Source organism: Cyphomyrmex costatus, unplaced genomic scaffold (genome assembly GCF_001594065.2).
Source record: "Cyphomyrmex costatus isolate MS0001 unplaced genomic scaffold, Ccosl1.0 scaffold61, whole genome shotgun sequence".
Taxonomy (NCBI): domain Eukaryota; kingdom Metazoa; phylum Arthropoda; class Insecta; order Hymenoptera; family Formicidae; genus Cyphomyrmex; species Cyphomyrmex costatus.
The window spans coordinates 1907027-1934228 of NW_017280167.1; the positions used below are offsets into that span (position 1 = coordinate 1907027).

The 27202-nt window shown below is 34.2% G+C and overlaps 2 protein-coding genes across 4 annotated transcripts; one reads left to right on the top strand and one right to left on the bottom strand.

The window, feature by feature from the left end:
• The first annotated feature begins 3358 nt into the window (after positions 1-3358).
• Klp98A (kinesin-like protein 98A) lies at positions 3359-20841 on the top strand. The gene is made up of 16 exons (XM_018547223.1): positions 3359-3405; positions 5629-5698; positions 10345-10455; positions 11108-11224; positions 11720-11965; positions 12987-13159; positions 13296-13701; positions 13785-14069; positions 14365-14778; positions 14852-15049; positions 16586-16708; positions 16982-17083; positions 17928-18065; positions 18128-19117; positions 19567-19830; positions 20426-20841. The coding sequence occupies exons 1-16, from the start codon at positions 3359-3361 to the stop codon at positions 20669-20671; spliced, it is 3930 nt and encodes a 1309-aa protein (XP_018402725.1). The 3' UTR covers positions 20672-20841.
• Positions 20487-26939, bottom strand: Psn (presenilin). 3 transcript variants are annotated; one of them, XM_018547225.1, is made up of 8 exons: positions 26545-26939; positions 25416-25660; positions 25076-25285; positions 24626-24846; positions 24281-24553; positions 23668-23909; positions 23431-23592; positions 20487-20560 (listed from the first exon to the last, which is right to left on the bottom strand). In XM_018547225.1, exons 1-7 carry the CDS (start codon positions 26677-26679, stop codon positions 23437-23439), a joined length of 1482 nt encoding a protein of 493 aa, XP_018402727.1. In that variant the 5' UTR covers positions 26680-26939; the 3' UTR covers positions 20487-20560; positions 23431-23436. The 3 variants fall into 3 exon arrangements, with proteins under 3 accessions (XP_018402727.1, XP_018402728.1, XP_018402726.1); XM_018547226.1 differs by lacking the exon at positions 20487-20560 and adding an exon at positions 23265-23314; XM_018547224.1 differs by lacking the exon at positions 20487-20560 and having other exon boundaries at positions 23376-23592.
• Between the last annotated feature and the right edge of the window lie 263 nt (positions 26940-27202).

Genomic DNA, 27202 nt, shown 5'->3' on the forward strand with positions numbered 1-27202 from the left:
TGTTTTTTTATATATATATATATATATATATATATATATATAATATTGTGTACATCATAAATGATATTAAAAAATATTAATTATAAATAAAAAAATTTTTAATACAAATTTAAATATATAAATTCAAATAAAGGAATGCTTAAGATATTAAAAAATATTGATTATTAATTTTAACAAAATTTTTATGAATTTTCAAAGCATTTTATGTATTCAGATTGTTTAAAAATATCTTAAAATTATCCTTGCCGCACCTGCTTTTTTTTTTTGTAAAAGGAAGAGTTCGGAGAAAGGTCCAAGTGGCCCTCTTCCTAGAAATTTACTGTCGAAGAAGAACGACGTTAAATTTGTCTTACATTAGATACATATGAAGAACCGGAAGAACATCCGGAGTGTTTAAAATATTCTGTACATGTATGTATTAGATACTGCTGATGAATATATTATATATAATCGGCTAGATTAATTACGCCATTTTTATTAAAAATATAATTACAGTTTATGAAAAGAATGAATACAAAAGCAATAAAGTTTTGCATATAATACTTTTATAGTTATTCTTGAAAACAAAGAAGTTTCTTTCTTTGAAAAGCATTTCTTTATATTCCATAATTTTAAATACGTTTTCTTGAGATATGTAATATATAAAATTTTTTTACAATGATATCAGTAGTTCAGGAATAATGTGTAAGTCCAGAATATACGAAGAAAGAATTATTATGACATTATTGTATAATGATTTGGAAGATGGCGTCTTCCGTTTCTTTTCTGCGATAAATAAACAAGTTCTTCTGATATTATATCTATGTTCTCCGACTTTCGAGCGCCTTTGTTAGACACCATTGTTGGGATTCGTCTGACTCCTTTCTGCACGCGTGTCTATATTAGCATAAGCGATATTACGCGGTCAATGGCAGGACCGAAGCAGCCATCATCATTATCCCGCGACCGTATTTAGTCTTCCGGAAGTGCGCTGTGCTTAAACGAATCTGCAACTTGTGCGGTGTACAAACGCATGTCAATTCAATTGGTTACAGATCGCTATGTATGAACACGTATTTAATGTAATTCTTCAAGTAATTTACTGTTTGTCTTTTTGCTAAGATAAATATATTTACACAGGAAAATACATATTGTATATATACGCAATATATCGTTTACGCATAAAACATTCAGCGTTGACTTTCATGCTCCTAATCTATCATTACTGAAGAAAATATTCTTTATTAAAGACAACCGTTACTTAAAAGAAAGAAAATAAATCGATGAATCATTTTTTCTAGCAATAGAACGATACTTTTCTGTATATAGGAGCGGTCATTATTGATCGTTTCTGTTTTTTCATCAATATATATATGTTTTATAAAAAATAAGAGAAAGATTTTATAATTTTTTAATTAATCAATAATTAAATATCCTTTATACATTTTGGTTTTTGTCACTTTCTCTATTTTCATAGTAATTTATTTGTTTGATCCTTTCTAGTGAATAAGAAACGTAGATACTTTTCTATTCAGATAAATGTTTTCATCTAAATTTCTTATAAAAGAACTGATTTTAGTATTACAGACAAATTTTGAAGGTTTAAAACAATAACCTTGAATCCAATCAGTTTGAAACACTAATAAACTATATAAAGCAAATTCTTCCTTTTTCATCTCAAGAGTAATAAACTGATTCTATATAAAGAATTAAGTTTATTTTACTCTCTTGAGATGAAAAAGAAGTTTCTTTAACTTTCATAGTAATTTATACACGGCCTGTAATAACTTAATTCTTTCAAAGAGATTTAAATTTTTTACTCCGCTCTGACATTCGCACCACATTGCAACTTTTTATTTAGAAGTCAGCAGGTAGTTGCGCTGCTCGCTTTGCCTCCCTGGGGCTTGGCAACAAGACGATGACGCGAATTCTCGCCGCGACCGCCGTTATGCGCTTGAAAAACCGCAAAGCGATTCGATTCGGCGATCGCTGACGTGGGTGGCACGGCTCGGCCTTCTCCGCTTGTGCCTGTGCTAACGACCACCGATGACGTCATTGTGTCGCGAATGCGCAAAGATGTTTCAAGGAAAACCGTGGATCTTTTGAGGAACGTTCCCGATCAACGGTAGATTTTTCTATTTAAGTACTCTCTCCTTAGGGCAATCGCTGAGAATTCTGGTGTGCTGATATCGATATCGAACTTAACGTTTTATCTGATAGATACATTAATACCAATATTGAATTCAAGGTTTTATCACGATGTATCTAGGGTGACCATATTGCTTTCTGGAATTATATATCTAGAAAATTCATAGAGAACATGTTGAACTGAATATACTAAGAAAAAGTAAAAATATTCAGAAGCAAATGTTACTTGTGATTTTTTATTTATAACTTGTGACATTTGTCTTATTAATTGTAAAAAATGGATATTTTATCTATTTTATTTTTCTATAAAGATAAAAGATGGTTTATTTATAGAGAATAAAATTTTATTTTACTTAAATATAAGGATTTATTTCAATGAAATAAACATTGTATCCTACAAACATATTTTTAAATACCTTTTTCTTAATGTAATAATAGAAATTATTGAGATATTCATAAGTTTCTAAAAAGGAACCAGATTAAGACACACTTCCCTACTTCTTTATTTTTATCACAGTAAATATATTTTGTTTGTGTTTAAATCAATTAAAATTTTTGTGTTAAAAATTTCTAGCATATCCGAGTGTTAATTTAATAAAATGTGATTATTATTTGAACGTTTAAATAGACATTTAATATCGCTTAGTATTAAAATAACATGAGTGAAAAATTTTAATAAGGACTCACATGGACCGTTTCTGACACAAACATAAAATACCTTTTACTACGTATTTAGTGACGTATATTGCATTTTCCTTGACATACTGCTGCTGTTTTAATGAATTTCTCTTTATTTCAATATTAATTTGAATCTTCCACGGTTCGCCCTGTCGGACGTTCGCGACCTAGGTACGCGAGAATATCACGCATGCGCGCACGTCCTCGTTCGACTCGCTCGCTCCGCTCGCTCCGGTCGGTTCGACTGTGGTTCGACGCAGTCAGTCGGGCAGAGAGAGCAGTTGCACTCGCAGTCGCTCGCGGTCGTCCGTGAGTCACGAGCGTGTGAGGAAGAGGGTCGACGATGTCGCTGCTGCCGGGCGCGCTCGAGGCTCGACGAGGACGCCAGCGTCTTCCATAGGCCACGCGACGCCGCACGCGCTGCGCTACTTTGCGCGTCGAACAAAAAAAACCACCTTCACGTCTCCGTCGCTGCGGCGGAGAAACGACGGTGGCGTTGATCACATCTCGCGTTCCCTCGTCTCGAGCCCGATGCGCTCCTTCCCGCGAGACCATGGCATCGGTGAAGGTGGCCGTGAGGGTTCGACCCTTCAACAAGAGGTGCGTGTGTGTGTCGTGCAACTGGTGACCGGAACAACTCGCCACGTCTCCCGTCTTGCGACGTAAAATCGACGAGAGTAGCTTTTTTTTGCCGTCAGTTATTACGACCGTAACGTGTCATCGTGCTGCTTCTTACTAGCATCGAGCAATTCTCTCCACAATTACGACGCTAGGAATATGTCCGTCAGCGTTGCGGTGCGCGATTGCGACAATATCCCGTTTTCATTCTCTTTCTCTTCGGTTCGCTGCCAGTCCGATTGCTCCGAATTCCGCTGGACACGCCGACGCGTGTGTCCAGGTACGCGCGCAAATTTACCTGAGATTCACGCGAGCCTAATGAGCGCGCTGATCGATCAGAGCCTTAATACAAATCCCGCCCTTACAGTAATCAATTTAACGTTGGCCAATTTAATACTCAGTATACGTAATTTCTTATTCAATTTAATACTGGCCAATTTAATACCGGAAATTATACTTATTTTGAATAAAAACGCTGCTGTTCGATACTTTAATATTCAAAATAAGTAACTTTCAGTATATTAGATTAGATAGAAATTACTTGTTTTGAGTAGTAAAAAAATTGACGTTCAATGTTTTTATTATTCAGAATACAAATAATTTCCAGTATTTTTTTAAATTGAAAAGTTTATTTTGAATGTTAAAAACACTATTATTTAGTTCTTTTAATGTTCAAAATATATGTAATTTTCATTATTGAATATTTATTGGACATTATTTATTTAGAGTAAAAAATCACTGAACAATAGTATTTTTAATATGAGTAAATGAATTACTGTTTTCTATTAAATTTCTTTAAGGACAAATGTGCGTGCGGTACGTTAAATGACGTCAAGTATATTTGGACGACGACATTAGGGCGCATCCAATGCGCATCCGAATTTACCTTGAAAGTGACGTCCTCGAAAATATTCCAGGAATGCTCCAGTTTCTCCAACGTCCCTTGCACGCATCCTATGATCTCCTTGCTATTCGATTGCTGCCAGTATTATTACGTAATTATTTTGCGGTCAATAACATCTCGTGGATGATGTTTCTTCATAGTACAGCGTTATTGATCATTGACGTGGACATTAATCGCCGCTGGAATCACGCAATATTATTGAATACAAAGGATGATGCATGCGCGCGATGAATACCTTTGAAATCATTGGAGAACGGATTCGTCATCGTTAGGATGATTCAATCTCCCCGCACATTCTGTGCTGCAGAAAATCAAACGCAAAAAGTCTAAAGACCAATGATTCACTTACGGTTGAATAAATTTTTACTTTATCTCTTTTACTCCATCTTATCGTGTCCAATTGCTTCACTTTCAGATAAGTTACGGATAACTTTATCCAAGAGATATCTCTCCCCATTATATATTTTGGGAAATATAGTACCTCCTAGATAAAGGTTATCTAGAAGAAATTTTGGGCATTAGTTACAAATCCATTTCTCAAACACTTATACAAATATCTTTATTCGCGAGAAGATACCCTCATTGATTTTATCTTAATTTTTCATTTATATTGATCCTCCGTTGCCATTTTAATTCAGTCGTTTAAGTAAAGATTGGAGGAGCAAATCTTGAACCATCTTACTTCAAACCACGCTTTAAAATTTTAAAAAACATTTTGTTCGATGAGACGGTCTCAATTAAGAGTCCCAATTAACGTAAGTGATCAAGAAGAAACCTATTACTCCGAAAAAAGATACGCTGCACGGTTCTTTTTTGCAAATTTGCTATATATATATATATTTTATGCTGGCGCAAGAACTTGATCTCGATGCGCTGAGTATTGATTCCATTTTCTTTATAAAGAATAGATAATATTGAGTAGTAATACGTATTTAATATTTAATGATAATGAAATACATTTTATAGAGAGTTATATTAATATCAGATTATTTGTTTTTTTTTTTTCTGAGAAAATGAGGAATTCGGAGTATCCTCTTTGAAACGCGACGAATTCAATTATTTTGTCGCCTGTAAAGTAAAAAGGTTTGAGAAGTGACAGCAACTCCAATTCAAAGCCGTCGTTGTCGAACGCTATTGACAGTACATGACACAATTGTGTCATCGCGGTATCGACTGGTGTGCATTACGGACCCAACCAACGGTTGCGCGCGTCTCGTCGATTTCCGAATTCGGTCTCCGTAATGTCTGTCGTAACGGGAGAGGTCGAGGGCCAGGATAACGACGTGCTTGTTGCTTTACAGAGAGGTAGCGATGAACGAGAAGCTGATCGTACAGATGAACGGCAAGAGGACGCGGATCTTCAACACCAAGGTAAGCCATTTTTCGCAACGCGTCACTTCCATCCGCCCTTATATATGGTCGAAATATATGGGGTCACGTCTGCTTTTTATCATTTCCATGTGACGCCTTTAAATACTCTTTAAAACTTTCAGAGTGAATCTCACTTTAAAGAATGAAATATCACTCTTAAAGATCGAAAACTGAGCTGTTCTTTTAAGGCTCAATTTTCACTCTTTAGAGTGAGATTTCACTCCAAAAAAGAGAGTGAATTGTCGTAACACTATGTTACTCGAAAGTCATTATTGCCGTCTTCAGCCAATACAAAAATCATAAAACTGAGACTTACGTAATTAATATAACGATTTTTTTTTAACGTAATGATGGACGATGCAGTACGCAATGGACAATACATTATCCTGCTTGTAGAATATTACCTACCTATTTTTTTTTATAGCTCTTTTCATGCCGGAGATTACAAAAGAAACGGCGTTTTGGTATAACTCAATTTTTTCTATTCAATACGATTTTAAAGCTCCCAGAATTCATGTTTTATCACGTCACAGTTTTAAGGAATTTAATACTAAAGCTGTTTTCTTTTTAGGAGACACAATCGTCACAAACCTATCCTTCTTGGCATTCAATAAATCATAAAAATAGAACGATATTTATGTCGATTGTGTTTCCTAAAAGAAAAGCGGTCTCGTAAATTCGTTCTAAATCTTTTCTGTTAAATACAATTTTCGACGCCCCACAAAAACATTTTATCGCGTCATAATTTTAAGTAATTTGAAATTAAGTCTTTCAAATATTTTTAAATCTATATATTTTTCAGTTAATTCAGTTAAATCATATCGAGGAAACAAAAAGCTAATTATTTCTTTGAATTTTTTTAACTGTATAACATATAACAGTTATATAATAATAATTAAATCTGGTTGGATTTCATTATGGTTGTTGTCATTGTTAATCAGCAGCTGATCCAAGCAGCTGCACAAAAGCGACGGTAAATTCCAAGTATGATTATCAATCGAGGTCAACTGCTCTCGCATGGACGATTTTCACGTGCAAATTGTCTGGTTTTGGAGCCGGTTTCGATCTTGTTTCACAAGAATACGAATTCGCTACGTAGGATGTTCCAGAGGGAACAAAAAGCAATGCGTATACATGAAGGGTGGAAAAGTCTAAAATTTGGAAAGTCTAAAATTAATTGTTACTCACTCTGAGAGAAAAGTTTTTGATATTTATTATTATAATTATATGTTACTGTAATTAGGATTATTATTACTATAATGCTAATAATAATAACTGTACATATAATTCTATTAACAAATATATATAGTTGATACCGAAAATGACTACAAATTATAGTTATTATCACCGTAAAAATGGCTGCAAAGATTATAATTAAACTATAATTTATAGCCATTTTCGGTATATTAATAAATATACGCATATCTTTATTAATAAAACCATAAATATAGTTATTATATTACTTATAGCAGTAATAACCATAATTACGGTAATATGTTATTATTATGGTAATTACAGTTATAATTACTAAATACTTTTTTTCAGTACTTTTTTCTTTTTTTCTTTTTCTTGTTAGTGAGATATATTTATAATATTGATCTTTTACATTTATTCTATGTTGATAAAAACTTCAAGGAACTTTACACATTTCTTTATTTTCTTATTCGATGTTTTGTTGATACGTTAAATTTCTTTGTATAATACAAGCTTCAAATTTTGATGATTGTGACCTTCTAGATTTGTTCTTGTCTAATTTAACGAGCGAAAATTAACGGTGAGACAATCTTTGAATAATAATCTGTTTTAAACGAAGAACTTTTTACTCCTTATGTTTCAAGATTATAAATAGCAATAGAATTATTCATTATTCAGTTTAAAAAGGAATTTACTTACAAATAAACATCTCACGCTTTATACAAAATTGAGATATTATATATTAAATGTCAAGATACCTACTGTTGATGTTTATTTACATTATTGAATATATATTATTGTGCTGGTTATTACGAGCTCAAGTTATAGATAGCTGGTTAGAATACGTAGGCGGATGTCAACATTTTCCAAGAGACGCATCTTCGATGCTAAAAGTGGTTGTTGTTGCATATTTGCGATTTGGCTGTCTGTTCATAAACTGAAGGTCTTGTTTATGATGTAAGCCGTGATTACATCACGAGTCTGTTGTCATATACCCACTCTAAAGCACCAGTAAAACCAAGTTAAGCGGTGGGTGGATCGCAAGTTCGATGTCTCGAGTTACGATCAAATTTTCATTCGATATAACAGACTGTGATATCACAAGGAAGTTTCGATATCATATTTTCAATAGCTTTACGTTAATTTTATGTTAATTAATTTGAAGGTATCAAGAAAATATCTTGCATATAGCATCCATTTTTTTCAATAAAATACTAAGCACTTGTTATAAAAAACATTTGTACAAAATTGATTTTATTATTAGTTCTATTAATGTATAGTAATATTCTTGGTTATACGGTAGCTTGAGCGTGTAACAACACACTTCGTGGTACCGCAAAGTACCGAGAAGTAATGGCTTTAAATAAACTTTCTAAAGAATTTCTAAACCGGAAGTCAAGACGTAGATGATCTGCTCTTTTGTGCTACGATCGGTCGATGCCTCGTAAATTTAGTGTCATAATTTCTGCCTGAATAACTTTTATGAATTTCTGAGCTATAATTATTAATTGAACTTTTGACCGACAAATCCAGCTTATCAAAACGAAAGCTAATGCACATCATGTTTATATGTTTTTTTTTTTCAAACAAATCACTTTGATAACATTTCGCCTAACTCAATTACTTGAGTTAGGCAAAATATTGCAGATAATTAAAAAAGAGCCTGGAAAAAATGACTTTTTGAAAAATAAATAAATTTAGAAAATTGCGTCGCTCAATCTCCTCTGACAATGAAAACTTCAATTTGCCTTCAAATTATTTATTTTACAATGCTTTGTAAAACAAACAATGAGAGAGTAACAGTGTTATGAAAACATAATTATTTCTAAATTATCCTTGATTTTACAAAAATAAACCATTACTTAACAAAACAGAAAGTGTCTCGATTGTACGTCTCTGTCTATAATTATCTGTGTGAATCTCCGAGTTAAAAGGTAACAAAGCATGCGTTGAGGAGAAAGTGCGAAAATCGCGGTTGGACCGCAGCAACCGGCAACTCGTTATTCGACGATTGCGGCTACGCAATCGAGTGCAATTGCCGCGGCCGCGCCGTGTTGTATAATCTATGTTTTATCCGCATTCAATTAAACCTTATCCGGACGATCTCTCTCTCTCTCTCTCTCTCTCTCTCTCTCTCTCTCTCTCTCTCTCTCACAAAAGAGAAGGCCAATCCCGTAGAGCGATCGTCCGGCAAAAAGATCTCTGGCGAACACGAGTTAAGTGCAGCCTTGTCCAAAGGTGCAAAACGCACTTATGTAGATTAACTTTAATCTCGATTCAACTTTTACTCTTCATCTTTTTCTAATTCTTAAGGAGAGAGAGAGAGAGAGAGAGAGAGGGAGAGAGAGAGAGAGAGAGAGAAATGAGGAGTTAGTTGAACTGAGATTAAGAGCATTATTTGATTTTAAGAAGTTAAGTTGATTGAATTGTCGAGCTGCTCGTAAAATAATATTGTTACTTTAGTACAATTGATTTCTGACGAAATATTTTTTTTTATTATATAGGTTTTTCACTGTAGCTTGGACAGTTTGATAAATTTGGAAACATCTCAAATATGGAATACTAAGCGGACTGAGATTTACTGAGAGTGAATTAATGGACGAGACTTTGAACTTCGCTTCGAACTATGTACTGCGACGGAGTTTAGAAATTTTCGCGAACATATTCGCATGCGAATATGTAAATTAATATGCTGCCTTCTGACCGCTAGCGTGTTTGCGGACTCGATATATAAAGTGCACGCGAAATTGTAAAAGCGAGATTGGCCTAAAAATCATTCTAGTCTTATATTTTTTTAATTACTTCTCATTCGCTTTCTTGCATAATGCAGCACGATGTTCCCAGCGATGCTTTAATCAGTTACGTAGAATCCAACATGAACAATACACATTTTATATAATTATCGTATATAGCAACATCACGTAAATATACACGAGTCAAACGATTCAGTCAGTAGCTTTCCGATGAAAACAAAGAAAATATCAAAGAGAATTTAATTCGAAAAAAAGTTAAATTTATAAAAAATAAAAAGTACTCGTATGTACTTTCTGTTTGGAAAACCTGGAAAATGTAAAAATCCTCAGGAAACTTTATTGTTTCAAGAAATCAAATATAATATTTATCGGAAAATGTTTCGGGATTTTTATAGAAATAACCTTTTTAAAGATTTTATATTTTTACTTTACAAGTACCAAGAAACTCCAAAAGTGCTATAAAAATATTATGATAGTAGTAAATATAATATAGTAGTAAAATATATAGATAATATAATTTTTAAATATAATAGACAATTATATAAACAGTTTATATTCATTTTTCATCTTCATTAGTTTCTATTATATCCATTCATTCATATAAATCGGACTCGACTAATAATAATTGAACTTTAGCACTAATGATGGCGATAAAGCGAAACATACATTGAAATAACAATTATTATTTACTGTTTATAGACACCGGATAGCTGCAGAGATATCGACCGTGGGAAGTACAAAGACTTCACGTTCGATCACTCCTACTGGTCCTTCGATTCAAACGACGAAAACTATGCGTCCCAAGAAGAGGTACATATCAATATTTTTTTCCACGGCAGAACGAAACGAAGACTAAAGTAAAAATTATTCCCTCGAGATTTCGCGATCGATGACGAAGCTGTCGACCTTGAAAAGAGTGAAACGTTCATGATAACGCTACCGTATACGGAAAGACGAAATCGAAGTCGTTTTATGTTTACAGAGTTATAATTAGCTTAATGATAAACCGATATCGAATTAGACACGGAAATAAATTTAACGAAAGAGCTTGTGAGCGAAAAGGAGAAAGTGTATCGAGCGCGGTAATTGTAGCAATAATTGATCTTCCTGATGATATAATCAGTAACTGTCTATTGTAATGTTGTGACAGAAGCTTTAGAGCCGATTAGTATTTCCAAGGAACATTTGTAATGAATGAAAGAGGGCTGTCAAAGCATAATCAAACAGAACAATCTTTATTAAGCGGGACACAATACAGGATCATCGCTACGGTATAATCGTTAAAGTCAACGTTACTATGACCTAATTAGGTGCTATTATGTAAAACGCGTAGCACGCTTCGTTGAGGGGTAACAGTGAGACTAATAAAATTTGTTTCGCTTCCGCGCGTTATTAAAGCGAGACGCCGCTCGTATTATCGAATGATAGGGAAAGACCTTAATCCAATCGTCTTTTCCTCCAGGTTTTCTACGATCTTGGTACGGACGTAATAGAAAGTGCCTTCGAGGGCTACAATGCCTGCGTTTTTGCCTATGGCCAGACAGGATCCGGGAAGACCTTTACGATGATGGGCACGCCGGTAATGCAATAATCTAATTTCTCACAAAGATACCTTTTTCAGAGTCTCATTTTCTACAGAAAAAAGATTTCTGTGTCGATATTTCTTTCAGATATAATTTAAGCAAAAAAATGAGGAAAAGGAAAATTAATATAAATAAAAGAAATAAAATTTACAGTTACTATGGAATATGAAATTTTTACATAATTGAGTAGATATAATTACTAATTGGACAATATAAAACCAGCTTTTTTGAGAAACATAAATAAAATCTCACTCTGATATTATAATATTTTAAAAAATTAATGAATTATTGTTTTCCTTAATTTTGGTTAAATTAATATATTTTGCAATAATAAGTATATAAATAAAAAATCTACAATTAATCAAACTTTCTTTACCTTTGATAAGAGAATATAATATTGATGATTTTGTACATCTATTATATATTCAATTGTATTACAATTAATCCTTTTTTTGTTCTTGTAATTTATTATGTGTAAATCATTATCGTAGGAATCTCAGGGATTGATACCACGAATTTGCAAGACGCTTTTCGCTAGAATGGCAGCAGGAAAGGAAAGTGGGGCGTCATATAGAACGGAAGTATCATTCCTAGAAATCTATAACGAAAGAGTAAGAGATCTGCTTAGACTGGATCAAAGCCAATCTCATTCGCTGAGGGTACGAGAACATCCCACGGGAGGGCCTTATGTCCAAGATCTATCATGTCATCTCGTCTATGATTATTCGGATATTCAGGTAAGCTGTGTATATATTTAGCGAACAAACAAACCGAATAAACAGTGAACACGAAAGTTTGTTGTTATTTGTTACATAAATGTTACAAAAGTTTAATCGCTATGTACACAACGAACATCGAATCTGATCGAATGCTAGTATTTCGTGCAATCAAAAGAAGGAATAAACTGCAGAAATACAAACACAAATATGGATGTCCAAACATTCGCAATCGTTGTTCGTTCAGTGTTTGTTCGCTAAGTATACATCCAGCTTTAAGAAAACGTTTTGAATCTCTGTAGCTAACGTCCAAATCCGTCTTAACTTGGATCTGTAAGACTTATTTAATTTATGTTAATTAAATGACATAAATTAATTTCAAAGAATCAAAGTAACAAAACTCATATAAAAAGAATAAATATTAAGTATATTTTAACCCGTAATTGGAACATAATACTAATTGAAGAATAACAATATTTAGGATAAATATAATATGATAAGTAGTCTACATGAATAGAACAAAATTGTAAAACAAAATTATTCTAAAACATTAACACAATTTAAAAACTAGAAAAATATGTCACAGAATTACTAAAACATTTTTCTAATTTTAGAGTCACAGAAAACGTGTGATCATGGGTTTATAAGAATAATTCAAGTTTGCAAATATAACATAAAGAGAATTGAATTATTTTTCATAAAGAGAGATTTATAATTTACTTAATAGTGGGATCAATAGATTCATCGTCAGCTCTGAAAGACAAGAAAGAAAGTCCTGTCGCTTATCTGCTTATTATATATTATTTTAAAATTATAACAGGACGTACATTATATGTATATTATTGTATCACACATATAATCTCTCTTATCACATAATTTGTAAAATATATTTTTGACATTGCTATTTTAGTATCTATATAAATAAAAATATTTTATTAAAAAAGTAGGTATATAAGATACATATTGTGCATAATAATAAATAATAAATGTATAATGGTATGTATCTCTTTCAGTCGCAATAAAAGAATCATTTTTATTTTAGGAATGCATGGTGAGAGGTAATACGCACAGGACCACAGCCAGCACAAAGATGAACGACGTGAGTAGCAGGAGTCACGCGATTTTTACGATAACCTTCGTACAAGCCGGCCTCTCGGAGGGCAACATGCCATCGGAAACTGTTTCCAAAGTGCACCTTGTCGACTTGGCTGGAAGGTAGTTCCGAAAATAAAAAAAAGCATTGCAAGTCGAGTTATTTTTGAGTTTGTTCGCAAAAATAAAAGAATAGAAAAATAAAATATAAAAACATCGTGAGAAGTGTTTCCTAAAAAAAATGTCTCTGCCTTTTTAGTGAACGTGCGAACGCGACTGGAGCGACGGGTCAACGACTCAAGGAAGGCGCGCACATTAACAAGTCGTTGGTAACTTTAGGCACTGTGATATCCACGCTCTCTGAACTCAGTTCTGCCAGCGGTGATGCGTCCACCACAAAACGAAATACGTTTATCCCTTATCGCGACAGCGTGCTCACGTGGTTGCTGAAAGATTCCCTGGGCGGCAATTCCAAGACTATCATGATAGCGACTATCAGTCCGGCGGAATGCAATTACAACGACACTCTCAGCACTCTTAGATACGCTAATCGCGCGAAAAACATTATTAACAAGCCGACTATCAACGAAGACGCAAACGTGAAACTCATCAGAGAGCTCAGAGCGGAGATAGAAAAATTGAAGTCTCTTATTGACAAAAATATGGCAAGTATCATGGCACATTTCCTCCACATTCTTTCTCTCATTGTGGTTTTAGAAAAAATATTTATTTATTTGTTAATTGTTAGAGCGTGGAAAAACCGCCGCAAGTGCTGTTGGCTCAAATCCAAGAGAAACAAGAACAAGAAAAGGTATTAACCGAAGAATGGACTGAAAAGTGGCGAGAAACGCAACAGATTCTGCAAGAACAAAAAGCGCTGGGGTTACGAAAGAGCGGAGTCGGTGTCGTTCTCGATTCGGAAATGCCGCATCTAGTCGGTATCGATGACGATTTGCTTAGTACCGGCGTTACATTGTATCACTTAAAGGAGGGGAAAACACTAGTAGGCACGGAGGAAGCTCCCGTTGTCCAGGTAATAATATTATTATAAATATAATAAAATTCATAAGATTACATAGAGAAAAATGGAAATTATATATAACCAAAATGTGTAACCTGTTCTTTCCAGCTGAAATTTTTGCACGATTTATCTATTTTTTTCGTTAGAGAAAAAAGATAATAAAAGATGAATAGTGCAAGAAGTTTATCTAAAAAAAACAAGCCATATTAATCGATTCAAATGAAAGATCAAACTTTAAGAGGTTGCATTATTTTTATGTACCAATTAATAAAAGGACGATTAAAAATATTTGTTGTATTGCAAACAGGATATTGTATTGACCGGTGCGGATGTGGAACCGGAACATTGCGCGGTCGAGCTGGATAGTGGCGTGGCGACGCTGCATCCACTCTCACCCCATTGTTGGATCAATACTGCCCAGGTGGACAAACCGACACGATTATCGCAAGGATGTATCATACTCCTGGGTAGGAACAATATGTTCCGCTACAACGATCCAGCTGAGGCAGCGAAACTCCGCAAGGAAGGCGGCTCGGGTAACGGTAACCTGCAATCAACGGTTGTCAATCTATCGAGGTTGTCGCTCTTAAGTTGGAGTGTCTCCGATCTGCACGCGTCCTGTTCTAGTGACAATCTCTTGAATTCAAGCGAAGACCTCAGAGCGGTCGAGGAGTTGGAACAACAAAAGGCCGCGCTTCTGAAGGAAAAGGAAGACTTTAAAGTAAATGAAATATTCTAGTTAGAAGACCATTTCTCGTTGAACGGAATTTTAGCTAACTATATATGTTTTGCAGAGGGAACAAGAAGAACGCGAGGAAAGATGGACTGCTAGAAGGGAAGCGCTAGAAGGAGCCCAACGCGAATTAGAACGCGAATGGGGAGCGCAGTGGAAAGAATGGGCGGATGCTATTGCGGTCCTGGAGTCGCGTCAACGCGAGCTGCGCGCGAGACGGCATGTCCTGGAGCAAGAACGACGGGACGAAATGACGCAAGTAAGTGACACGGACGCGCCTCCGTCTCCGGAATTGAATGTAATCTCGATTAAGTACCAATTCTACCTCGTCCTTGTCGCTATCGGTGTCCTTATTTGCTTGTCTGGCAACATCATCATCTACTCGCACGTTTGTCCGTTAAATATGTGATAGCCCGGTCCATCGTAATAAAGTTTCGCTCTTCACGCGTCATTGCGAGATGCCGCGAATCGTGAACGAACATCTGCGAGTGTCCCGAATGTGCAAACGACCGTTTGCGAAAAGACATTTCGACAATTCGACCAAAATTTTTGTGATTAAGATACACAGTACTGTCTATCGATGTCTAGATTCAGGCCTTTCAGTATGTGTACTTCTCTATAGCAAGCTTTCTAGTGCTTTTCAGCAAAAGATATAGTGTAATACAGTGATCATTTCATCTTTGCTTAGCATTAGTAAATGATAAGGATGTAATGATTCACTGTGTTGCACTGTATCATCTGTATCTCTTGCTGGAAAGCACTCTTCGTTGTAATTTACGACGAGATTTGCGTTCGCTATTCATGAGATTGTCTTAATTCCTGTGCCGGCCTCAAGAATATCTTCAAATATATTGCGTATATTTAACATATTAATAATATTTACAAATGGTTTATGTTAACAAATTGCGTTGATGTATATGAGTAAGCTGCTGATCATGAAAAGGTGCTAGTGCTGAAGAGATATTGCCGGACAGATGGCATTCCTTGGAATGTTATATTTTTAAGTATCTAGTAAGAATGTTAAGAGTGAAGTATGTACATATCTTGGGCTTGTTTGTATAGAGATACGTCTATGGGTTTGTTATGCGAGATATAAAGATACAGAGGCACTAATTATTGTTATACTGATATATATATTATTGTTGTTTAATAAATTTTTCATACAAAAATTGGCGTTTAATCCTCCACGAAGTATTTGCACGCACTCTCACTAATTTTTTATCTCTGTTTCTCACATAATTTTTAAGAGTATGCATTCGATCGATTAACACTCCCGATTAACAAACCCAATTTTTCATTAACTCGTTGTTGCCGCACCTCGGGATCCGTCCGCATGATGCACCACTCCGAATATTAATTATTAGAATGAAGAAACGTTTTTATTATTTTTTTGAGGCAATGCACTGCGAAGATACATTCGCTTTATTCATTCTATTTACTTTGTAATTTGTTTATTTATATTTACATTTATTTGTCAAAAGCGTGCACAAGGATTAGATTTAGCATATATACGTGCGTTAATGTTTATGCTATCGTTGGAAATATTTTATTCTACTATTGTCATATAGCATTAAAAGACATTTTGTACATTCTGAAAAAAGCACAAATATTTATTTCCATTTTATTCATCTTCAGGCGTTACCTCGTCATTCTGATATTTTGTAATAATAAATATTTGATCTTTTGTTCATATGCAACATGTATCATGGTAAATTATTATTTAATTTTGAATCATCTTCTGTTGATTATCTCTTTTGTTTTTTTAACGCATCGGTGTGTGTGTGTGTGGTACCAGGTAGAAAGTATATGTAGGGAAGTCGCCTATCTGCGCACATTATTGCAGTCCAAGCATCGACAATTGCAAGAGCTCGTCAACAGTCAGGAACGTGTACAAACTTGTCAACCTCGGTGGGAAAAGGTAAGGATTATAAGGAATCTTCGCGAGGAATCTTCGAGAGTCCGTATCTGTAATATGCACGCATATTGCAAACGACGCGATGCATACTTGCACTATATTCATATAATTTGATCTACGCAGACAATATAACATTTCTTTCGGCAGTAATTCTTTATAATAAATAAAACAACGGAATTCTAGATCTTGTATGAATGTAAAAGGTCGGACGTCTTATTTTATAGTAATTTTAGTACAATTTTGTAGAGAGTGAGTGAAGCGGAATGTGCATTTCAGACAGACAACGGTGCCGGTAGTGATGACAGTCTACCCGAATCTTGGTCTAGTCTCAACGACGAAAAGTGCATCGAGAGTGTCAGGGAATTAGTGAATCATCACGTAAGTGAAGTTAAGGCTCTTATTTACTCTACTATCTCAGGTTATGATATTAAAAAAACGAGAAAATACATAATAAAAAAAATTTTGCGAAATACATTATAATAATAAAAAAATAGAACTATGTTTCAAAATAAAACAACACAATCGATGGAATCGACTTGTAAAATAGCGTTCAGCAAAGAAAGCAGCAAATTCTTGAACATGATTTATACATTTACATCCATAAGGAATCAAAAGTGAGAATCAATCGTATTAAAGAATTTTACAACAATTGCAAACCTGCTTCTCTGCTAAACCAGCCAATATATTGAAAACTTTTCTTTTGTTTCATTAATTAATAAATAATCATGAGTGTTTTCCAGTTATTGATACAAATCGACACAAGTTGTTTTATTTTTATTATTTACTGGAATGATAGAAAGATAAATATTTGTATTGACTTCTGTCACTAATGGAAAGCACCATATATATCCACGATGTGGATTACATCATACATATATCTGGAAATGAATTATGCATAGCCAAAAATGATATAAATGTTCATAGCTATTGTATAAACTATTAAATTAATAATATATAGAAATATAAACATGATTTAATTTCTCCCCGAAATAAGAATTTAGTTAAGAGATATTTTATCAATTGTAAATTGTTTTATTGAAAAAAAAAATTTCTATTCAAAAATATAATTTGTAAAAATTTTTATCGTGTTTTCTCCACTTCTGACATCACGCAATTTGAGATAATAGTGAGTGACTGTGGTGAGTGAACAGGAGCCTTAAGCGGGATTTTTCAATCCCGTTTGACTGCTTTTTTTTTAAATATGTAATTTTTTTGTAAATAGAAAAAAGAGCTAGCCGCTTTGGAAAACGAGTTGCAGAGCAAGGTGAAGTCTCTAAATGAACATCAGAGTAAAGTGGATAAAATGGAGGAGGAACTGATGGAGATCGCGAAAAGGCAAAAGCAGATATTCAAGGCAGAAGTATGTATACGTAAATTACTAACACGTTCTGTAAAACAATTCTTTACATTAACGACTTTTAGCTGGGAGATGAAGAAGTAACAGAGAAAAAACTGTTACTGGCCAAGCGGACGCAGGAACAGCTTGAAGAAATCGAACGGCGTAAACATAGTTTATCGTTGGATTTAAAACGTACTACGCCCGCATTTCTGGAAGACGGCTGTTCATCAAATGATTGCGACGAGGCTTTCAGCTGTAATACCACATCTTTTCAAGAAGTGAACAATAGGAAACATCAGATCGCCTCAGACTTGAATTTATTGCCGCAGAGTATACCGAGCTCCGATACCGTGGAAACATTTCACACGGCAGCGGCTGATTCTCCAGAACTTCGCATAGCCTTCGATGTCAACACGACATGTATAAACGATCTGATGAAGGATAAATCAGCAACTGAAGATCGAAATGACAGCTCATCCGAAATGGAAACTAAAAGCACGACAAATGCGAATAAAGCTTCCATGGAGCTGGTAAGTGACGAAGGAAAGGTACAACCACCCACGGTGTCCACTATTTCGGAAAACATGCTCCAAGATACGTTGGAATCGCCGATACAGCAAAATCCGGCAATGAAAAGGCTGAATCAAAGAATCGCACGTCAACGGATGATGGTTATGAGATGCTTGGACACCGGTACCCCATCGAAGGAGGATCTCAATCGACAAATAATGATACTACAGGATCTGCAGAGACAGCAGATCGAATTGGAAGTGTTTCTATTGGAGGATGAACGTAAAAATCATTCCACGAGACGGCTCCAATGCGACGGTGACAATATCCATAGTGATATACTCATCAACGAGACCGAGGACTATGTACAGAATGAACCAAATGCTTACTGTAGTGTAATAGAACCTACAAATAATAGTTCTGCCACTCTATTAACGGTAGCGCAAACCAGATCTCAACTTTTCAGGAATAACAGGCCTAATACTAACGATCAAGAGACTTTGTCAGAATCGTTAGCGTCTAAAAGATCCTCCAATCGGGGTTATTCAACAGTTTATTTGACGGTAAATCATCAATATTTTTTCCATCTCGTTTTAAGCTTTATTCTTTGTGGCTGAACTATGTATATTTGGTGTACTTAATCCTTCGTGGTTCAACGTTTTTTCTAATTCAATCGGATATTGATGTCTCATTGTATTTCTCAAATAGTTTTTGGGCTTTAAAAAATCTGAAAAAATTCTGGTACATTCTTTCAGTATTCAAAAAGACGATTTTATAATATGACTCGAAACTTTCACTTTTTTGTACGTGTTCGAATTTGAGGCAAAATAAATAAAAATTGAAATTTTGCCTCCAAGCCTCGATTGAATCACGAAGAGTTAAATTGAAACAGATATATTTTTGAAGTTTTTGGCTAAAGCGAGATAGAAAGTCTAGTTCAACGCAGCGACAAAGAACAAATTTTTTTAGATAACCAGTCTCGAGAAAACTTTAACATACGTTCTTTGCACAGAGTCAGAATCGCGGCGACCGTTTGAGTAGTCCGTATTCTTTGACAATCACAAGGTCTCTGCCATCGTTAATAGCGAACGACAACGACTGCGTGATTAACATGATCGTCAGCGTACCATCATATGTGATACGCGGAGCCGGGGCATCCAGCCATTATGAATACGAGGTACGAGTTGTGGCACAGGACGACAGCTGGACACTACTACGTAGATACAGAAGATTTCGAGAGTTGTACATATCGATGCGACAGAAATATAGTAGTAAGGTACGTTATTGTATAGCTACATTACATAATAATTAAGAAAAATAGCACAAATATGAGAACTGACATCAACCCTGTAATGTAAGATATCAGATCCAAGTGTAATGTACTTAGATCTTGAAGAAATAAATTATTTACAATTCCAAATAAAATTATTTTACCATTGTAAAGAAAGAGATCTTGTTAAAAAGTATCTCATAATTTACTTAAATCATTAAGCTCATTTGAAACAATTAAATTTATTATAAAATTCTTTTTATACATTCTGTGTGCCATGTAAAATATAGAAAAGGATTAAAAACTCGGGACATACTTATATAAAATACAAATCATGCATACATATATATGCGTAAATATTACATAATTTTATTCTGAACTTTGACATGCATTATAAACGTTCTAAAACAAACTTTGAACTATAGAAAAGTCTAATTATTTCAAAACAAAATATATATTTTTTGTTTCGAAATAATTAGATTTTTTCATCGATCAAAGTTATATATACATGTATGTATATACATAAACGATCAGACCATTTTCATAAATGTAAGCACGCATTCACAACACAATCAGTTTTACAGAAACTTTTTGATCACAGGTCGCTGCGATACGATTCCCCCCACGCCAAGTCTTTCCAAAGTATGAAGTCGTAGCGAGACAACGTCGGAAACGCCTCGAAGAATATCTTCGCCGATTAATTCAAGTTTGCTCGGAACTGCCGCACTGCGAGCCCCTATACAAATACAACGGCAATCTTAGCAACATAAACAAACAATCTTTATTGGAGTTCAGCCCGTTTTTCAGGCGCGGTATGTTCGAGAGCGGCAAGTACGGAACTAGCTAAGATACTATCGTGCAATTCTCACCTTTTCGAATGCCGAAAAATGAGTGAGAGAATTGAATAAGTAAGTGAAATATGATAAATGTTTATTATTTATGATATTTTTGTCATTTTCTTTTCTATTTACAAAAATGCAGTAGCTATAGCAAAAGAGATATTGGATGAATTGAGTAGCAACGACGTTTATACAGAATGAGTCTCGTAACATTTATCATATATAATACATTTTTGAATTACATATCAATTCTATGAAGAATCATATAAAAATGAAAGACTAACATATGTTCCGTGCTCATTGATATTTTCAATAAGAGTATTACATTTATCAGCAATTGAGTTGCAAATGTTAAGTGACTCATACTGCTTTGTGTAGTCGTTACAAAAATATATGCTTCCAGAAGCTTAGCGATCGTAAGACTGGTTTGTAGAAAATGAGCGTTCTTTACTGATACTGTCTCGTGCTCGCTAGAAAATTCGCACGGAGACAATAATGGGAAAGCAACGTGATATATTCTTTATGAGAGAGGAAAGACCGCAGCTAGCGAGACAAAATATATCGCATCATAGCGATTTATTTTCTCTTTTACAGATATTTTCCTAATGTCTTTCCAATAGAATCTCCCAGTAGAATTCACGAAGTGTACTTTCCTTCGATATAGTCAAATCATGTAGTTAATATTATTATTCCAGTTACGTTTTACTAGTTCAAACGTACATGATTGTAAATTACGGTGCGGCGAAAAAACAAATTCGTCAGCAACGGTGACCATAACTTCGCATAGTTTATTCGATAGCTGAAGAGTATTTATTTTGTGCGTTGAACAGCATTTTATATGCGCGATCCGAAGTAGCGAATCGACTAGCGAATTAAAAGACTCCAATTTCCATTAGCGTAATAATTATCGGCTTGTGATCATAGCAATGTGTTACAAGCGAAGAAAATATCATATCTTTGTTGAAGTTCTTCCGCTTTCGGGATCTATCTCTGGCTGTTGATAAAACTTTTATCACTACTTCAGGTACATGTTCTAGAGATCCAAATAAGAAAAGAAATTCATATAAATATGTGTTCAGAAAAATATAAAGATTAAAAAAAACAATATTTTCTTATATTTTCCAAACTTAAGATATAAATTAAATAAAAAGTTGCAAAAGTACTTTTATTGCTATTTTAAATTATTCATTTTTTATTTTTTTGGGGACAGGAGGAAAGAATCACAATTTTAAATAAAATTTTACTGTTCTCAAAAATTAAAAAAATTAATGAGTATTTCTATGAATTTTCTTTCGTACTGTGGCCTTTAAGTATCTGAAATAGCGATAATGTATTTATTAAAACCCACTGTCTGTCTGCTTGTGTGTATGTGTGCATGTATGTGAGTATAAATGTGTAAAGTGCAAGGAATTAACAGAAAACTGTTAAAGTTGGAGTTGTTATGCAGATGTTAGCGTTTATTTGAATATTAATACTAAACCAAAGTTGATCCACAATAATTATCGATTTGGAAGATATTACTGCATTGCTATGGATAATAATTGATCAGATCGATCGGATTGTATGATTAAAGTATTAAAGTTTATTGAAAAGCATCTTATATTGGCATGCAAAAAACTTTGAGATAAAAACTGCTTGTTCGTTACATAGCCAGGACACTTGGTCTTGTATTCTTATCAAATGTTTAAAGATGTGACGAAAAGAAGTAACACTTTTAGCTTCAAGAAAACTATTATATTTAGTATGTTAAAATAAAATCTATATAAAAAACATTAAGCGCCACAAGTACGATAAAAATGCTTTTGAATAGTATGATAAAAAAAAAGGTATTTATTCCTTGGCTGTGTGTAACCTGGACTCAAGAAAACCCCACAGATTCATCCTGGCTAATAATTAATAATTAGTGATAGCGAATTCGACGCTCTAGAGCAACGGCACTGTTCAGTGCATACTACGAATACTAATCCAGATAAGTGTATAACGAGGCAGTTATTACTTATTCGAACGGACATTACCTCGCGTATTTCATACGATTCACTGCGATCATCCCATCATTATCCGCTTTTTTTATACATGAACCTATGAGACCTATATGTTCCATAAGTGTAACAATGGAGTACAATAAATTGTTATAATGCAGCGCATTTTCCCGCTTGATTATCACATATTGCTGCGATGAAATGTAACCCGCCTGGTTTTACAACGAGGCGTTCTTGTGAATTTGCTTCTCATAGAAAAATATTAAGTAATTACATCCTAAATGATGATTCTCTACGTTATCTATATTAAAAATTTTAATTAGTATTTTCCTTCTCTCTGAGCATTTTATGACGTACATACATACATACATTCATATAACACACACTTGATACACGATTTTCTGATAAACATCTAAAAGTGTAGGTACTTTTTGTCTTGATTTGTTCAATCCAATAAAAATTCACAAAAAAAACTAATTATGTTTAAAAGAAAGATCAACTCGAAAAATATGAAGATTAATCTTCAGAAGACAGTCTATTTTCAAACCTTACACCTTTTCCTTAAATAAAATTTGTTAAAATTTATTATTTGTTATAATTTGTTATATTATTTCATTGTATTTCTTGTCTCAAAATATGATATTGTTTTAATATCACTGTGATTTTACCATCCTGTAAAGATTAAAGACAATGCGGCAAATACTAAATAGATAAATAAATGATTATCGTCCCCTCGACATTCGATTTTTAAATAAATTATACTAAATTAATAGGATGCTTTGTCATACCTTAATTTAAATGAACACTTGCTCACTCGCTAAACTATCAGCAAACGGCGCGACAATTGCTCTGGTAGCAAAATAAAACGTCAAACCGAACGTGGTAGAAATTGGTAACGCGGGTAGCGGTTTCTTGAATATAGCCAACAATAGCAGTGTCAAACAAAGGCCCTGTGTAAAAAAACAATCGATTAAAAAAATTCTATTGATATATCGATTGCAATAAACATATTTAAAAATACGTACAATAAGAATAGCAACGAAACAGGCCAACGTGGTGTTCCAATCTCCATAAGTGGAAGCCTTTCCGACGAGGACACTGTAAAATATAAAATCTCCAAGACCTAGTTTAACTCCACGTTCCTCCTCCATGACCGTAACTGATCGTTGCGACTCTCGTCTCGAACAATCGTCTTGCTGTCTTGTGCTTTCTGTTATCGCGGACGAATTCTCGCGCACCTCTTGGGCGCGCCTCGTGCTACGCTCATCTATAATCAAGATTAGTTTTTTATTTAAAAGACCTGTTTGTTTTTTTTTAACTTAAATTTAAATTTTTATTATTTATTCTGTAACTCTTTATCGACAACGTTGATTACAACGTCATTACGTTATCATTGCGTAATTTTTTATTACATATATAAAATAAAACTTACGCAATAAAAATATAATGATATCGACATTTTTATTTAAAAAGTTACAAAATAGGAATCTTAAATTTCAATTTCAATGTTTAAAAAAATTAAATTGTATAATTTAATACATTAATCCCCATAGAGCTTAATTTGATTACATTAAATGATTAAATTAATAATTAACATAATTCTTTCTATTGAAAATTTCATTAACGTTTTATTCGTACCGTGCGTGTCTACCCATTCGGGAGAAAAACCTCCTTCTGTATCACCTGATACTTGATTATCATTTTGATTGTCCGTCTGACCATGCATAGGAGACGTCGCGGTGTCTCTAGACGCCATTGTAGCTGCTTGTACATATCCAGCGTAAGTTACAGTAAATGAGTATAAGATGGTAGAAGAATATATTAGAGCAGGAAAAATAGCTTCGTTTCGTTCCTGCGCGGTTTCGACAAGTATTCTTAAGGGACCCTTTGGCATTAAAACCGCAATCAAATCTGTAATGCAAGTAAGGATATAAGATTATCATTGTTTGCATAATATAAGTTTCAAACTAAAAACCATCTTACCCCAAATACTTATAACACCGAGAACAACCCAAGCTGTCCACTCAGGTAAATATTTAATGAAAACGAGTGCCATCAAGGCGGAAACAAAGATTAGATACGCCTGTTGAAGTTGCAATGGCCCTTGCCAGTGAATGCAAATCATTCCAACTACACCAAAATTCCATAATCCTATACCTAGTGTGAATAAATCCATTGGAATGTTGTAAGCTTTCAATATTTGCCTGTAAATACAAATACATTATAAATCTTCTTTTATATGTTGAATACAGAAGCTTATTATCACCAATGTAAATTAACTTTAGTCTTTGATTTCATTTACTCTGTTCAACTTTTTCTAATTCTTAAAATTAGAAGAAGATAAAAAGGTCATAAATTGAGATTAAAATTAATCTACACTGGTAGAAATATTAGAAATTGATAGGTGTTTAAAATTTATATCTTTATACTTACTCGCAATATAGAGCAGAAAACATTGAAAGTAACAATAAGGAGCTTATAATCAGCCAGCCATGTATGACTTTGTAAAATCTGTATTTGTAAAGGATGATAAGTATCACAGTCATCAATACAATGACGCTCATGAGAATCAGCGAGTTGGCAAACGCTTGCCAGACTTTAGTACTCGTGTCAGAGCTGTCCTCATGAAACGGAGTGTATACTCTAAAAAATCGTTTTGTTCTGATAAATCAGTATCATGTACAGTGCAGTACATAAGGCTTGTTTTTATCGTTGCATTGAATAAATGTACACTAGTACAGCTACAAAGAACATATGTCAATGTGAAACTTACAAGTACATTCCCTTGGTCGTGTAGAAATTGACTGAGCTAATAGTGGCTACCACAACCAGCATACACAGTGAAACAGGGACAAAGAGTTTGATCACGTGCGCTGCGCCGTACTTTAGTTCTTCCTCTTCCTCCTCCTCTGTATAGCGCCTCCGTCTATTTTGATTATTGCTACCAGATGCACCCCGTCTATTCGATCTGGCTGAGCCTGGTGTTTCAATGTGTACATCAGAAACCCCATTTTCTACCTACAATAGAGGAAAAACATTTTTAATGACAATATTTTAAACCTCTTTGCCAACAAAAAAAAATAAAATTATAAAAAAATTTTTAGTTAATCCACCTTTGGTAAGATGAATCAAATGTGACTCCTGACTTTATTTTACAGTGTTTATGCATTGTGCCCATACAATAAAGGGGAAAAAATTATGACACATATCTAACTTTCTAATAATTGGACATAATATAACATAATTTTATCTTTGGTTGCTTTCCTTATAGAAAAAACAGTTGACACATAAGTTGTTCTATCCTTAGTATTCAATGAATAATGAAAATAAAAGCACACTTGTGTGATGCTGATTCTACAATGAGTCAGTAGTCAGTAGTTCTAAGTTTTATCAGTAAAGTTGAAACCAATAGCCAACTTGTATGACTAACACTGATTGGCCAACTTTACCAATTAAGATTAAGACTTCTGACTATAGACTCATTAAAAGTAGAATCAGCTTGAACTGCGTCTCCTACAAAAAAAGCAGCCTTTGTTTAACATTAGCAAACAGTGATATAACAATTCACTGTATTACATTGTATAATCTTGTATCTCTCTCTTGCTAGAAAATACTTATTATTTATTCCTCTTTATCTTGTTACATTGATTATATAAAAAATGAACAGAAAGGAAAGGGTTTGATCCACAATTCTACTTTCCTGAATATCTTAAATATCCTAATATAAAAATTCACTTTGCTATAGAAGGATTAAGTAAAGATTGAAGCATTTTTTTCTGACATTTTTAACAAAAGATTCTTAGACCTTTCTGCTAACAAGAAAATCAAAATTAATAAAATTCTTTAATGAAATAATAAACTAAGCATTTTCTTAAAAAAAAAAAAAAAAAAAAAAAAACTACCTCTTCATTGGCACTTCTAGAGCGGCCCTTCCGACGTTCATTGTCCAGGATCAGATCATCCGGGCGAGACTCCGCGACGTGACCGTCCATCAGGCTTGTGTACTCGTTTGCTGAATCGTAGTCACTCTCAGACATTCATCAAAGTCTATGTTTCAGACAGAGGAGGGCTTGATTCTTACTTTTGCCCCGTGCTACTTCCAATACTTTCGGCGTCTCGGCAGTTTATTCCTTCGCGTAGAGCTTACATAAAAGAGAAGAGACGCAGTTTAAGCTCAATTCAACTCTCCCGTTTCTTTAATCATCCTAAATCGCCCGTTCTGCGAATACAAATCTTGCTATTTGTTGACAACCCATCGTGGAAGGATAACATGGGATAACATGGGTGAGCAAAAATCGGAAACCACGCCTACTTTGCGTCGGAATCAGTCGGCAGATAGGCTTGCCAACTGCGAAGAAATAAATAATGCCTGGTTTATGCTTCAGCCTTAAGCGGGGAGCACAGACTTTTGCATAACGCATAAACCATATACATAAAGAATTTGATTGGTCCACTGACTCATGCATAAGAAAATGGACCAATGAAATTCCTTATGCACATGCTTTATGCGTTATGCAAAAGTCTGTGCTCCCCGCTTTAAGCCCATGGCACATACAAAAA